The 13,223-nt window shown below is 46.3% G+C and overlaps 1 protein-coding gene across 6 annotated transcripts in view; it reads right to left on the reverse strand.

Annotated features, from left to right (window-relative positions):
• MEIS2 (Meis homeobox 2) overlaps window positions 1–13,223 on the reverse strand; it is a 212,309-nt gene that overhangs the window by 5,669 nt on the left and 193,417 nt on the right. For 3 of the 6 annotated variants that reach the window (XM_075613229.1, XM_075613230.1, XM_075613227.1), the window contains exons 10-12: window positions 3,964–4,022; window positions 2,552–2,662; window positions 1,937–2,030 (exon numbers count right to left, since the gene is read on the reverse strand). In XM_075613229.1, coding sequence (XP_075469344.1) covers window positions 1,972–2,030; window positions 2,552–2,662; window positions 3,964–4,022 — 229 coding nt within the window. In that variant the 3' untranslated portion in view covers window positions 1,937–1,971. The remainder of the gene's footprint in view (window positions 1–1,936; window positions 2,031–2,551; window positions 2,663–3,963; window positions 4,023–13,223) is intronic. The other 3 variants (XM_075613231.1, XM_075613232.1, XM_075613228.1) reach the window with 1 other exon arrangement.

Below are 13,223 nucleotides of genomic sequence, written 5' to 3' on the forward strand. Positions count from 1 at the left end.
AAAAGATTAGAGGTAATACTGGACATGTATGTGTATACCGGTATTACCTCTCTGGACATAGTGACCTGCCCGGCTTGGAGGGGCAGCAGGATTTCCCTGAGCAGGGAGAGAGCAGGGCTGTTGCTGTGGGGGCTGGGCAGCTTCCTTCATCCTGATTGGCTGCTTTTGGGTAATGCAGCCAATCAGGAGGAGGTGTCAGGAGCCTGGGGGTGGGGCCAAGCAGAGGAGGAAACAGCATGGAGCGGAGAGAGATATGTGTGTGTCTATCACCATTGTGTCCATTATTTTTGGAGAAGCCGTCTGGCACCCCCAAATTTTAGAATGGGATGTGCGGTGATCTAGAGCGTAGGAGAAAGACTGGTCTTCTTGGTAGCACAGTACATTCCCAAACATCACATGGGTCTCATACTGAACACCGTGTTTTGACACCATTAGGAGTATTTACTTTTCTTTCTGCGACCTGAAAGGGACATGCAAATTCACCTCTATTTAACCTCAAATATGTGCCACTGAAAAGACCAGCAGATGTTTCTTAACATTGTAAACTGGTAATCTAAGGGATGATAAACTGCAGTCATCCTGTTATGTACAAGTGCAGCCTCTTTTATTAACACAAGTGGTAGGAGTCATCTAAACACAATACCACAGGCTGCAAAGCCCAGCTCTGTTTGTTCTAGCACGGCAGTCTGCTCAATGGATGATGATAATTAAGTACCAAATATACCATATTGTGTGGCTGCATAATCAAATCAAGAGAGGATAATATTCTTCTGTATTAAGCTATTAATGTAATTGGTCATGAAGCATAAAATATGTTATGTAATTAAATAGGCTAGAAATTATATGGGCTATATTAAGAATTATCCAAGCTGAGAAAATGTTTTCTCTGTGGCCGTTATAGGGAACATTGCTTCCCCGTTTCCTGACTGCATTTCTAAAAAGACGGAAGAAATAGGAAAATTGGCTTCATCAGTGGAATGTCACGGGCAGACCCATGAGATCTGCGATGAAATGTTGGCCTCTATTTACATATACAGAATGATTTAATCAAGGTACGTCTTCCTATATTCGGCCTCATTAAACAAAGAAGTTTCAATGTTATATGCAATTCTGTCTGCTCCGGCGCCTTCAGCCAAGGGTATAGCTCGCTGGCAGCCGCAAAATCTTATTTTTGTTCATACGTCAAAAACACTTGAAGCTTTAAAGTCTAATGGGTTTCTTAATCCAAGTGCAGTCATTCAACCCTCAGTAAAAAAATCCATTGCTTCATATTCACTTGCTCCTAAATGTCTTTCCCTTTAAATGTATTGACTGTCTCTCCTGCCTGTCGGAAATGCAGTAGAAGAGTGTAAAAAAAAATAATAATAAAATAATCAAAACACAGAGTCTCCCCAGTGAAGAATCGTGGGTGTCCTTTCTGTCATAGACCGAATGTAGCTGCTTAATCTTTGCATATAGGATCATTTGAGAATCCATCCACGCCGACAGATTTGACTAACCCTAACATCTCCCCGTTTTAATCTGAAACCTTCAGCACAGACACATAAAGAGGACACAGTGACAAAGACAAGAGAATCCCTTGTGTTCATAGGTCTATAAAACAAAGCCCTATCCCAAAAAGCTGATAATCTAATTCTGGTAGGGCGAGGCTCAGAGATATGCATGTGGACAATTACCAGTGTCACAGATGTTATTAAAGTGCTCCGATTCTCTATCTTTTTGCCTTGCGTTTTCTGTGTATCTAATGAATTTGTGATACTGTTTTTGTTGTTTCTTTTCTTCCAGAGACGTTAGCCATTTTAGTGTCACTGAGACAAGTTATAGGCCAAGGCCACACACAGCAGTGTGTGAGATGTCTTTAGTTTGACAAGACTTGAAACTCGGTGCAGGGGAAAGTGGGAAACAGCCCGTGGGGTCAGAGCCTGGAGATACTTACTTCCCCTTGCTTGTGATTGCTCTGCAAGACGAAGGTTACATATAGTGCCACTGCCCATCCATGCCCATGTTCATGCCCATTCCACTCATAGGTCCTAGAAGGGAGATAAAACCCAGTGAGCGAGACTGAATAACTCAGCACCGAATCACAGTGGCTGGCAGCAGGGGGGAGCCCCGGAAAACACACTATTCGGATGTAAATTCAACAAGTGCCTTATTGCTTTTTATACAATGGACAAGCAAGGAAACGCTTATCTTACATGTTCACCGAGTGATCTGGGGGCCACCAGTTATAATTACGTTGTACAGCTGAGTGGCTCATATAGGCTCACAGCAAGAACTCAGATTAGCTCATTTCCATTATGATTGACAAATACATTTTAGGGGCAGTCATGCAGGCACCAATGGGGCTGAATCTGCTCAGCAAGGCCACTTCCCAAGGTGAGAGGGGAATTATATCATCATTACAGCTGTGAGCTGAGACACTGGTAGAGAGTGGATGACGAGTATTTGTGGTCAAGTCAGGATTGAAGCCACATCCAAACTTTAACCGGTAAATCACGGCTCCTACCATGGAAGCTCTGAAATGCAAAACAATGGTGCGGTCACCACTTACCTGCAGGCCGGATCCCCATGTGTTGCTGACCATCCAACACAAAGCTTCCCATTGGCTGACCTTCCGGACTATACGCTGCTCCTTGGCTCACTGAAGGATCAAGAAGAAAACCTGATTGTGGTCAAACGTGGACACAGAGAAGGAGAAAAGAAGAGAAGACACACCGGAAAATCAGCAAAGGTTCCAGTGTCAGGACTGAAACACACACTCCAAACCCAAGCGGTACAGAAACCCGCGGAGCAGGGGTTAACCAGGGAAGTTCTGTCTGAGCCGGAGGGAGAGCTGCCATATTAGCCTCTTCATGTAAAACGGAGGGGATTTTTGATAATCTCTGACCAATAGATTAATACCTGCATTTTATAAATGCAGCCATGTCAATATCTGTATCTATTGTCTTCAAAGCACAACACATCTTGTGTTCTTCTAGTGTTCATTCAAACTTTACTCCAGTAACACATTCACGGGCAGAGGGGTGTGCAACAGATTGCTACCCCCTCTGGAAGTGAAAGGGTTAACACACCAGTGGAGGTGAGAAAGGCAAGAAGGATATAAGCCTTGGGACAGACTGCTGGGGACGCCAGATCTACAATAGCTCTTTTGAACATGTTGAAACTACTTTTTGAGAAATGAATTCCAAAGTTAAATCAGGTGAGTGACCACGTTTCTCCCTGGCGGGGGCCACTGTAACAATGTAAAATAACAGAGACAGCTATTTTATTGGTGGGTGGGTACAGTTAAAAAGTTTGTAACTTAAAAAATAAAATAAATACGATAATATTCATTAGTGCCCAAGTCATTAAATGGGGTTGGTGGGATTTCTAATGGGGAAATTGCTTCCAAAAGAACTCCCCCAACCCTCCCCCCTCCCGCCCCACACACATTCCCACGTGTTATAATGTGAGCTTGGGCAGCTCTGTGTGAATAGGGCAGTTAATGAATGCACACAATGAGCGCACATGAGAATGGCTTCCTTACACGGCAATGGGCCGTTGGATTGCACTGCTGATTGGATCAGGCAGAAGCACCATGCAATTTAACCCTTCCCCTGGTGCAAGCACCTGCTCCAGCAGCAGAAGGGTTAAACTGCCTAGTTGTGGCCCCAGTACTTTGCACCAATTAGCATTTTGTGGGGGAGGAGGCAATTGTACTGAGGGCATGCTGGAAATCTCCAATTAGCACCAATTAGCCGCTCCCTATGGTGGGATGTTGGGAGGCGGTGGGACTGCCCCCTCTCTCTGTTTGTCCTCACTGGCTCCCAGAACCTCTTGTTGAGGCATTTTATTTACTGCCCATTGAACCCTTCGAAGTTTCTTAAACCCTCGGATGCTGAAAACTTCTGACAGAGATTGCCCCAGAAGATTAACCCATTCACCGTCATAGTGTTCTGGGGACAGATGAGAGCGGGAGCTCACCTGCTCGATTGGACTGGTCAATCATAGGCTGCACTATCCGTCTTCTGGCATTAATGAACCTGCAATACAGGAGACAGATCACTTGTTATTCAGCACATAATACAACGCACGGGAATACCATAAGGGTCTCAGTAAGAAATGAATCAAGCTTTTGTTAATCGAGATGCCCTCTATGTCCTGTGTTACCCCCTCCCAAATGAACTGCGTTTGCAAATAAATCCGAGAATCTTTCAGACACGATAACACATTTCAAATGGCTTATGCTATGTCTAATCTCCACCAGTCCTGTTATATTAGAGGTGCAATCAAGGGGGGATTTAGAGCTGAAGCATCGATATCCTCCTCCTGCTCTGTTGGTTGTTGATATATTTGCATTTTATAGATATATTGCTTTCCAATGCTACTTTGGCTTTGAAGAGGTTAACATCAGGAAATTAACAAAGGAACCAGGAACATGTCCTCATAGAACTCTCCATTTTCTCCTCTGTGGAACACTTGGTGTCACTGGGGAATAAGGGTGACCTTGTATGTAATGTTGCTGTGTACGGGGAAATGTTACATCCATGTTTGTTATGACATTACAGAGATGAGGTCATTAGAATAACTCCTAGAATGACATCACAGGAAGTAAATCCGACCTCCAGAGCACAAACCCTGTACTGTTTATGGGATAACAAGCTAGTGACAGGAAACATTGACCATCATACAGCAACGTACCCAAGCTGCAGACAATGTATGGTACCCATTGGCACTATGGAGGTTACCTTACAGAACACTGGGGGTGTTATGATCATCAGATGTAATTATTGGGCCCATCTTAATTTTAGAAAGCTTAGGTGACTAGAACTCTGTAGTCATGCTGTGAATTGTTTTATAGTGCAGCAAATAGTGTAACCGCTTCACTGGAGATATTACACCTTTAGTTCATATGTACATGTTTTAAGAGAGGTATGTTCCCAGATCCCAAGAAACTTTTATTTTGTTTCCAGTGTGCAGTCTTTGTCCCTCTGATCTCTCAGCACCCTCTCCCCTCCCAGCTGGCCCTAAATGAGGTCCAGGCTTTGTGCTTTCATGTGGGATTCCTGGGTCAGCAGAGACATCCATTAAACTGTCTCAAGTTTTATCATCAACCTAACAGAGGCTATAGGACCAACTCCGGGAGTGAGCGTTCCCCTTTCTAAATCCTATATCCAATTCCCGCTGACCCAGCATTTAAAACCAGGGGTCATTCAGAGGTCAGTGCAAAATGGGGATGACCTCTAGAGTCAAATGAAAGCCCCCTGTCTTTATAACCTCGGCACCAGTTGCTGTCTCTTAACACAAAATAAAGGACAGAGAGAGCAGTGCCAGGGAACTGTTAGTATGACTTGAGCAAGCAGCAGACTCCTGTTTGACATTATAGGGTGAGTGGGCATTCTGTACACGTGCCCGGATTATTTTGGAATGTGTTGTCACCGGCGGAACAGAAAGTGCACTAGAATGGCAGAGATGACCATGCACACGCTATGTCACAGTAACACTCAGCCACAGAGATGAGTGACCCACCGATCTATATGTACATGTTCGTTTCATAGTTTGTCATGCTTAATCCGCAGAAATAAAAGTCCCCGCGCAGGATACGAAACGTGCACATATTAATTCGTTAGGAGCACACACAGTCATTCTTAGGGTGTAATGATTAGAGCACTGACAGAAATATCGAAGTGCCCCCCAAAGTATATTTAGCATTAATATTTCTCTAAAATAAAAGTATGAGGCCAGAAATGCCCACCTATAATCTTGCGTTAGCGAGTTCCTCATATAAAGTGCTTCTTATGTAAAGGGAATGTCTTTTATAAAGACAAAGTAGCCAGATCAGTGAGTTTATAATGTAAGTGGTTGTGATCGAGAGAAAGGGAATTATCATGGAGGCCGCCATTTTATATGTGACCCGCAGGCAACAACCCGAGTGAATGAGATTTTCAGAGATGATTCAGGGCCTACTTCAAAATGCAGACACGAAGCCACACAGCGAGGATATAGAACTGGTTAATAATGGTTTTACTTGGGAGTAAGTCAATGTACCGTAGAAAGTACCTGCTGTCCAATCAACTTTAGAAGCTCTGCAGGTCAGAATTAGGGCGACCCGAGGCTCCAAGAAGCGAAAACAAAGGAGCCCAATAAGGACAGAATGACAGATTTATCAGCTGTTAGGCAGCAAAGGGTTAAAGGTGCCCAGGGCATAGACCTAGAGCCAGGGTTATGGCAGGCACCATTTCTGTTTACCAGAGGGGTGGGGTGGGGGGTGGAGGGGGGGGGGGGAGAAGGGCGTGTATCTTTTGTACAGACATATGTTTGGCATTAGGCTCAGAGGGAACTTTCCTCCACCCCTCCCTAAAAGCAGGTAGTAATGGGTCCCTTATTTGACAAGGACATGCAGAGCCATAAGTCACTGGGCCGTTAAGGCTGGATTTAATTTAGATGGTAATCCCAGAATGAGTGCCTGCAATTTTTCATGTTACCTTAACTGGTAATTGTTGCCATTAATCCTCTGTGTTTCGAGTTAAACAAATACAAGGTACTAGTATAAAACAGACCCCCTTAGACCCTGCCCCACACCTCATAGGGATTAAAAATATTGACAGCTCCTGTTGGGGTGCGGGGCACACACTGGCAAAGCTACGGTAACTGTATCTATGTATTACCATGACACATCCCCAGGTAATGTCTCAGCAGTCCTACTCACTACTCACAAATATACCTGGGAAATACTCAGCATGGCTTAGGAGGAATAGTGATGTAAAATACCATTTATGGTGAAAAGTTACAAAGTTAGGGAGAAGATGCATTAAAGTGAAAGAACTCACCCAGGAAACACACTGTACACTGTTTGTTAACAGTTTTTTGATACGTGCGAGTTTCAGAAGAGTTACAAACCACAAGAGACGGTGACTTTTTATTCCAAAATGTAGAATTATGGGATCATTTCATAATGAGACAAGCACCCGGGAGGACAAAAGAGCAACAACGAGGCAGAAATATAAGTATTTTGGAACATGTAAGATGGAGAGAGCTGGAGTCATTAGCAGGAAGTATCATGGACACAGCACCAAAGCCCTGATAGACCACAGTCATTTTTTGGCCTGACTAATTGGAGTCCTTAGCTAACGACAAGGATACTGCTAGTATTCACACACTCACTGCTAGATACGCACACTTTAAAACTTCTCAAATTCTGGGAACAAAGCAACACACAGCACAGAAGAGGTTAATAATTGGTCCAGCACCCTCCGAAATGCTGCAAGCTTCCCTTTATCCTCCAACAAAGCCCCTCTGAGGCCTGCAAACCATTAGCGATCCCAACCCCCAACACACCTCAAACTCAGGACTCCAGGCTGTCTTCAAACAAGTCATTAAAGTGAGGGTTGAAGGTTCAAACACGGGTCATTTCTTTGGATACTACACAGAAATGTTTGGTAAACTGCGAGCCCTCCACTGATTCCTAATGGAATGGAGAGTTCCACCATGGGAGAATGAATAGGCTGGAGCCAGCACACACAGCATCCGGTAGCATCCCTCCTGTTCCCGTGGTGCAGAGCCTACACTCACCTGTATATGTCCTGAGTTTTGTTGGCAAGCAATCTCTAAATCTACAGCAAACCAATAAAGCGTTATTATTTGTATTTCTCTTGGTTTTGGTGCCTCTTGCCCATATTTGTAGAGTGGTCCCTATGAAGCAGAATCTCTATTTGTTTTCCACTTTTTACCAATCCGCAGCAGGGAATTTTGCCGTTTATGACGGTTCTGGAGAGATTTGGGAATTTTATTGTTCCTTGTTGTCGAGCTAATCATTAATGGCAACATCCTATTGTATACTTACCTGTGTGTGTTACATGGAGCCGAGACAGTAACATGCACCGCAGGGGGCTGGTTACCAATACCTAAGCGTTATGTTAACAGGTTTATCAGAAGGCGACCAAACTGCTGAGTGTGTAGGAGTTGGACACACTGCACCTGGAATATGGCATCTGATGGGTATAAATTAGCCACCTGAATATATATGGTGATGGATGCCCATACGCAGGTGGCACCAGAGGCAGGTGGTCCTCGTCTGCATTTGCTGCACCTAGGGGGTTTTGCATAAGATCTCGGCCTGCTGAGAGGGAGAGATAGCAAGGCTTGGGTGTCTTCTGTGTGCCGGGCGGCGACATGGGACACTTTGCATATCAGTCTGATTTGCATACAACTGGTCCTCTTGCACAGACTGTGACCCGGGGAGAGGGTCGGCCACTGACTGTGGGGCACGAAAGGGGTTAATATGGCAGCGACTACGACATTCTTTTTTTAAACATTTATAAATATTTTTCTCCTGTAATATTGCATTAGTTGTGCTTATGTAACAGTAACACACACTCCTTGGGAACCAGGAGTGAGTTGGGGTTTGCAATGAATAAATTGTTTTAAAGAAGTTACAGTAAAATAAAAGCACCCAGCCATTTAACACCTTATTTTACATTTGTACAGTAGTACATGAAACGACACCCTGCTTTTGTCAGGGAGCTCACACAATACATGAGGTAGCAATGCTGTCCTTAGGTTGCACATCAGTGCAAAACTCGCAATGCAGGACAAAATATTGTACATTCATATTTCTCCAAAACAGAAATAATTTTGGAGCATGTACGTTAGCGGGAGAAATCTGTGACGTGTTCTGTATGGGAGACTGCTCCTTTAAACAGGCACAGAGAAAGAAAGAGAGTGCCCCTGGAAATGGAGCAATTACAGAGTGCAAGCTTTGAAGAGATAAAGGTGAGTTAGCAGGTCCTGAGCCTTTCTAGCCCTGCTTAGCTCTGAGGAAGATATCTTCTAGGTCTCTGGGCCAGATGTTAACTGTCTATCAAGCAGCCGAAGTGGACAAGTAGGCTGGAAGGGAGCATGTCAGAGCTTTGATCTGGGATGGAGGAACGGCTGATTTATGGAGTGGAACTCTGTTCATCCGTTCTGTTTTACTTTCTGTCCTTAGGCAGAACCACATATCGCAGAGAGGAGGGAAGAGAGAGGTAGGGAAAAAATGCACCGTTCTTTACAACATCAACAAGCTCTGACAACTGAAACAGGGTTTTCTTGGCCTTAACCAAGCTTGCAGGCATCTCCTTTGATGCTCCTGTTCTCCCCCTTGCGAGCGCTCTCTCTCTCTCTCTGTTCAATGTACTAGTTGCTGTTTAATTCAGCTCCAGTAAAAGGAATGGACTGTGGCCAGGATGCCTGAGGCATAAACACACCTGTGTGTGCAGGATGGCAGCGGCAGAGCGCACACCTGCTACGGAGCATATTGCTCCGCTATCTTTACCGAGAGAGTTTGTTTTTAAAGACCACCTCCTTGCCAGTCACAGTAACAGGACGTATTGAAGGTTGGCCTTGTAATGTACTTACCGCCATACACTTTTAGTGTGTTTTATAACTTTAGGTTGGGTGAAAGATTGCTCAACCCCTTCACTGCCAGCGAGGCAAAGCAACATGTTGCATGCCCCTCTGGCAGTGAAGGGGTTGAAATGTTTATTCCCAGAAGTTTAACTCCAAACAGCAGATACCAAAGCAGTGATCTAGAAAACCACAATATCAACTGTAATGATGACTGGTAATAAGAAGTAATTACTTAGCAAGCCGTGATAGTAAGAGCGGTGATAATGGTCAGTAACACCAAGTTCCAAGCAGTAATACCTGAGATTAATTGCTGAGCAAGTTCCTGGAGTTCAGTGTAACATTTGTAACAAGATAAAATAAAAAGTAATAGACACAACGTGCATCAAACAGGATTAATACCAAATTCCCACAAGCGCCTGGTCATTCTTAATGCTTTGTAATGCAAATTCTTCAGTATTGGAAGATACTCCATATCCTAAACCATTACAAATCCCCGCTGAGACCTTAACTTCCACAAAACCAAAATATCCCAAAATTGAACCCTTAGAGCAGCAAAGGGGGGGTGCGAGATTGTCTGAGAGGGGTGCGGGGTTTACAGAGGCCCAGTGCGCTTCCCGAAGGCACTTAAATTAAGTGCCGGGGAGTGGCGAAGGCCTCTGTAAACTGCACTTACCTTGGCTCCGGAGACGCGTCACCATGGCAACGCGGCGTCGAATTATGCCGCGAGGTAATGTGACATCACGTTGCTATGGCAACGTGACATCATGATGCCAGAGTTGAGGTAAGAGGGAGGGCGCATGGAGAGAGGGGTACAGCTGGCAGGGGGGCGCAGGGAAAAAAGATTGCGCTCCCCTGCCTTAGGGCAACTTTTGGCGCTGAGCCCCCCTGCCAGCTCCCACCTGCTCTCGCGCCCCCTTACCTTATTCGGCGACGTCATATGACGCAGCGGGGTCACATGACCCCGTTGTCATGGAGACGCGCGTGTGACATGACTCCGCGGCATAATTTGATGCTGCGTTGCCATGGCGACGCATCCCAGCACCCTTCAGAATCCCGGTAAGTAGCGGTTGCAGAGGCCTCACGCGATCCCCCAGTATTTAATTTAAATGCCATGGGGAAGAGCGCGGGACCTCTGCAACTGCCCGCACCCCCCAAAACAATCCCCACTTTGCGCACCGCTGCCTTAGAGGATGACTTATTTACAGTTAGCATTCCTGAAACGGAACATGCTGCTGCACAATGTGCAACAGAGCATCTCTCCGTGCCGCCCAGCGTCTCAAGCTGTGGTTTTGAACCTGTGTCCCCGTGGAGCTGGGAGATTCCCCAGGGGGCGAGCTGAGAAAATATGTATAATCTGCAACCCTGCTTTTCGCCATTATCACCCAGCATACAGTGCTTCCACTGCAGCAAGGGATTCTGGGAAATCACATGCAAATGAGCACACAGTGCCACCTTTTGTCTCAAGTCCATTATTACATGTAACCCTTAAGCGATTGTTCATTGTTTTAAACATAGCCTGGGATTATATATATATATATATATCCTTAATAGTCAGTCATTTTTATTTTGTTGCCATAGTTTTGAACGGAATCATTTCTAAAATACTGCAATGTTATAACATCGATATATAGACTATAGAAAGCTGGTTTAAAATAAAACACTATCTCAAAGTAATAGAGCATCCCAAATAATGACAGCTGCTGACCCCTCGAGCCTCTACAAGGAATATCCCGAGCAGGACGCTAATGCTGGGTATTGCAGAGGGTCAGAGGGCAGCGGGGGCACAGGACCAGGCCAGGCAGAGCTCTGATACTTCCTGATAAAGTGGGGCTCTCTGTGCAGTGATCGCACAGCTGGAGTCAGAGGCGCTGCAAATCTAACTGCGCACAGTTAACCTTTTGACTGCCAGAGGAACCTGCAATGGTTTTATTTTGTGCAGGCCCCTCTGTTAACACAGGGGTTAAGAAGAACTTTACTCTGGCACCTTGTCCCTCTCTGGCCAGTAGAGGTTCTCCAACTCCAATGAGCACACAATAGGTAATGGGCAGTTAGGATTGAGCCGCCCTGACCGTCTCACTTCTCCATAAGACACAATAGAGGCTGTCCCCTAATGGAGCCTCTCACTGTCACCCCGTCATTTCCACAATTGCTTTGCCAATCTTGCACAGCAAACAGTCATTGTCCCCGGGAGCCGCGCTGTGTGTGCTGCTCAGTAATGATAGAGGGCTGCTTCTCCCGGCCCGGAGTCAATAAGCCCCCTCTCAGGCAGACCTCCTGAGTGCTCCTCCACTGCTCACTGAAAGCTGCTCTCACCCCCCCCCCCACATACTATATTAACCCATTAAGTGCAGGAGGACATCCAGATAGACCTCTTTCTATAAAAGGCTGTGGTTAAGAGCACTAATGGGTATGACTTACTTATTGCTCCTTTTCAACCATGACTGTGTCCCTACTCCTAATCACTGCCCCGTCTCCTCTCACATTGACCATCTCTTATTCCCCCTGTCACAATCACTGACCCCCTCCCTGTTAGCGACACAGGACACCCTATGCTGCTCGCCTCAGCGCCTTGCCTCAGAGCTGTGGCAGATAGTGTGCTGAGATAACACTAATAACCGCCCCCCTAACTCGCCCTGAATCCCTGAAACCACAACTGCTTGCTCTCTAAGTGGCTCCTGGCTAACGGGCACTGCGTCCCAGGGGGTCACCATTTAATCAAGTTGGTTGTATTTGGGGTGGGCAAGGGAGGGTCCAGCCACCTCCTCACACCAAGTGTGACGTCCAGTGGGGTGAGCGGTCAGGACAGTGGATGCAGAGTTAGACAAACCGCCCTATTAAGGGTGATGTAGCCTTACTAATCCAACTAATATACATTTCAAACGTAACCCCTCGATGACAAGTGCCCTTTGTCCGAGGTGTGTTCGAGAATTCGAGTTAGTGGCAAAGTAACCTGTTCAGCGCTGAATGAAATGAATACGGGTTAATTATCAAACTCAGGCATAGATGAGCATTAAAATACAAAGTAGAACTGTTTGGTGGCACGTGCCCATGCCAGCCTGAGGGCCAGATACACACTGCTTGGTGGCACGTGCCCATGCCAGCCTGAGGGCCAGATACACACTGCTTGGTGGCATTGGTGGCACGTGCCCATCCGGCCTGAGGGCCAGGTACACACTACTTGGTGGCATGTGCCCATCCCGGCCTGAGGGCCAGGTACACACTACTTGGTGGCACATGCCCATGCCAGCCTGAGGGCCAGGTACATCCTACTTGGTGGCATGTGCCCATCCCGGCCTGAGGACCAGGTGCACAATGCTTGGAGGCACATGCCCATGCCAGCCTGAGGGCCAGGTACATCCTACTTGGTGGCACGTGCCCATCCCGGCCTGAGGGCCAGTTACACATTGCTTGGCAGACCTGCCTTGTTTCCAAAACCTCAGCATACAGGAGGACATTTCCGCCATAAAAAACCCAGCTCCAGCTGAAGAGGCAACAATGTGCTCCAAGGAGTTAAGGGTCAGTGCAACAGTCAGCAGGAGGAAGCCCCTGGTGGTCAGTGCAACGGTCAGCAGGGGGAAGCCTCCTAGTGCTTTATACTGATGGTTAGGGACAGGTACACAGAGAGCTATAAATAATGGCGGAAGTGTTAAAGGGAATCGATCTCCGTCTGGAAGGCCAGAGAGAGTTCCTGGCTCAGGACCAGCCCGGAGGTCTTTGCCATGGTTTATATGCAAGGTCTTACCCTGTCAGACAGAGAGCGGTGTCAGCCTGTGCGCACCACTCTGCCAGAGACACTGTCACATCGCAGGCGACTCCCAGCACATCTACTGTGTGTAAGAGGCTCGGGGACAAAGTCA

This window comes from Ascaphus truei, chromosome 9 (genome assembly GCF_040206685.1).
Source record: "Ascaphus truei isolate aAscTru1 chromosome 9, aAscTru1.hap1, whole genome shotgun sequence".
NCBI lineage: Eukaryota > Metazoa > Chordata > Amphibia > Anura > Ascaphidae > Ascaphus > Ascaphus truei.